The sequence below is a fragment of the Triticum dicoccoides genome, chromosome 6A (assembly GCF_002162155.2).
Source record: "Triticum dicoccoides isolate Atlit2015 ecotype Zavitan chromosome 6A, WEW_v2.0, whole genome shotgun sequence".
In the NCBI taxonomy this organism is placed as follows: Eukaryota; Viridiplantae; Streptophyta; class Magnoliopsida; order Poales; family Poaceae; genus Triticum; species Triticum dicoccoides.
Window position 1 is genome coordinate 5073398 of NC_041390.1, and position 2431 is coordinate 5075828.

Sequence of the window (2431 nt, forward strand, 5' to 3'; positions counted from 1 at the left end):
GTGGTCTGAATTGCCCATATCCAGGTTACAAGACCACATAAAGGATGCATATCCATCCATCCCGGATTTGATACTGCTCGATCCAACCTTTCTCGTAGTCCTCCTCTGAAAAAGGTAAATTTGTCACCATGGTATCCAATATCCTCCAAGGAGCAGTCTGTCAGGGCATCTTGGAACGCTTTAAGCCTAGACTGTTGCCGCTGGGCTCCTCCTTTTTCTGACGACAATATTATTTCATTGAAGACACCAATAACAACCCACGGTAAGTTAGAGTGGGCATGAAGGTCTGGGATCAACTGGTATGTTTTATTCTTATTGTCCCAGCTTGGTTCTCACCTTCACTGTTTATAAAGAAACTAGAACAATGCCCGTGCGTTGTAATGAGATATAAATATTCTAGTACGTTAACTTATGATTTACCTACGAATAATAATATAATTGTGTCAATAAATGTTCATCAAATTATGTCCGTGAGTTACCTTATATTTTGATTAGAAATTTGGTAAGTAAATTAAAGTAAAATTGGTTGAGAAGTTAAGTAAATTAAGGTGACTGATTATCATATACACGGAAGGTTGGACAAAGGGGTCATGGAAAAAAAGATGAAATGTGAACCTTTTTTTTTTTTGAGATGGGATGAAATGTGAACCTTACATTCTTTTTAAGTAGTAGAGATAGAGAATAATTAGGAAAAGAGAAAGGTATATATCAATTGGGCCGGTTTGGTTTTGTGTTTACACTCGTGCGTGGGCTGGTTTTACGGACGACGGGTGACGAACGAAGCGGAGGTTTATCCCCTCTCGGCCCGAGCCATCCATCCTCCGGTTTCCCCAGATCCGGCGACAATCTCGGGGTACGCCATGACCTCCTCCTACCAGCCGCCCGCCACGACGAACCTGGAGGCGCCGGCGCCGGTACCCAAGGTGAAGGCAGCAGCGGTGGTGACGCGAAACCCTCGCTCCCCCAGCGGCCCGCCGTCGCCAGAGATGGAGGCCACGGCGGAGGCGCTCACGCGGGAGGAGGTGCTGCGCCGGAGGCGGCGCCGCGCCGCTCGGCTCCTTGCCGCGTACCGCCGGCTGTACTGGGCCATGGCAGAGGAGGTGCGCGCCCGGCACCGGCAGTACGTCTGGGAGCTCGGCTGCAGCCCGCTCGAGGCCGAGCAGCCGGCCGCTGGCCCGGAAGCGAAGCCTGGGCCGGCGGCGGTGCCGAGGCGGAAGAAGTGCGGGGTGACGGGGTGCAAGGTGCGGGCGATGGCCATGGCCAAGTACTGCCACTACCACATCCTCTCCGATCCCAATCAGGTACTCTACAAGGGCTGCGGCCACATCATGATCAAGAGTGGTGCCCAGATTGGGAAAAGTACTCACAACACGCCCATCCTGAAAGCATCAGTTCCCTCCCTCTGCAATGTTCACTTGCAAAGATCTCAGAAAAATATATCACAAGCTTACAAGATAGTTGGCTTTAATCCACCTCCCACCGGTCAAATCTCCCCAGATTTCAGTGTCTTGGTTGCCGAATGTGTCCGTCAGATCCAGGCTACAAGGAGAGAGTCCCGAAGTGCCACGGCAGGGAAGAAATAGCCCAAAGATGGGAAACGTAGCTGAGCTATTCCTTTAGATAAGTTTTGTTATATAAACTGTATGAAAATGTCAGGCACCCTGAGGTTTATCTCGTAGTGAATTAGTTAGAATGGTGTGCGAGTAGATGGATGATTTTTCCTTAGTAGCGACTAGCGATTAATCATTTTTCAAATGTTCATATATATATTCTCTGAACAAAAAGGAACCAGAAGCATCCTCCAAAAACTTCAGGCCATACATTGTATGTGGTACACTGTTCAATTAATAAGAGCTTTTTGGTCCTCTCAATGGAATTGTGTGCAGCTAAATCAACTACTAGCAATTTCAACCGGTATTGCATAAGGACAATTAAGAATGAGATTTTTTTTGAGAGAGAGAGAGAGATATAAATGAAGAATGAGATGACCTGGAGATTCTACTGTAATCGCCGGACACATCCTTTTGCTTGGCAAGTGATCTGCTGTGGCATGTACCATTATCGTGTCTTTTGTTTTCACTTTGGATGGAATTAATTGATCAGGTGAGAATATATAGCCGCATCTCTGTTTTCCCATGCTATATCATGAGTGCACATTATGAACTAGCCAGTCTTAATTGTACGCTTCCCTTCTGTATGAGACTGCCAGTACAACTTTGCAATTTCATCTCGATATAAATATTACATGTTCCGATTTCTGCTGTGTTTTTAGTAAACGGAAATTAAAATCTTGTACCGGATTGATCAGGTTATTATGTAACTGGGAATCAGGTGCTCCCATGTATGATATTCTTGCTTTTTGCGGCATCCTTTTGTGTGTGTGTGTGCGTGTGTGTGCGTGCGTGTGTGTGTGCGTGCGTGCGTGCGCGTG

At 46.9% G+C, this 2431-nt stretch overlaps 1 protein-coding gene across 1 annotated transcript; it reads left to right on the forward strand.

Annotated features, from left to right (window-relative positions):
• The first annotated feature begins 860 nt into the window (after positions 1-860).
• Positions 861-2127, forward strand: LOC119315438. Its single transcript, XM_037590069.1, has one exon. It carries the CDS (start codon positions 861-863, stop codon positions 1581-1583), a length of 723 nt encoding a protein of 240 aa, XP_037445966.1. The 3' UTR covers positions 1584-2127.
• Positions 2128-2431: the final 304 nt, after the last annotated feature.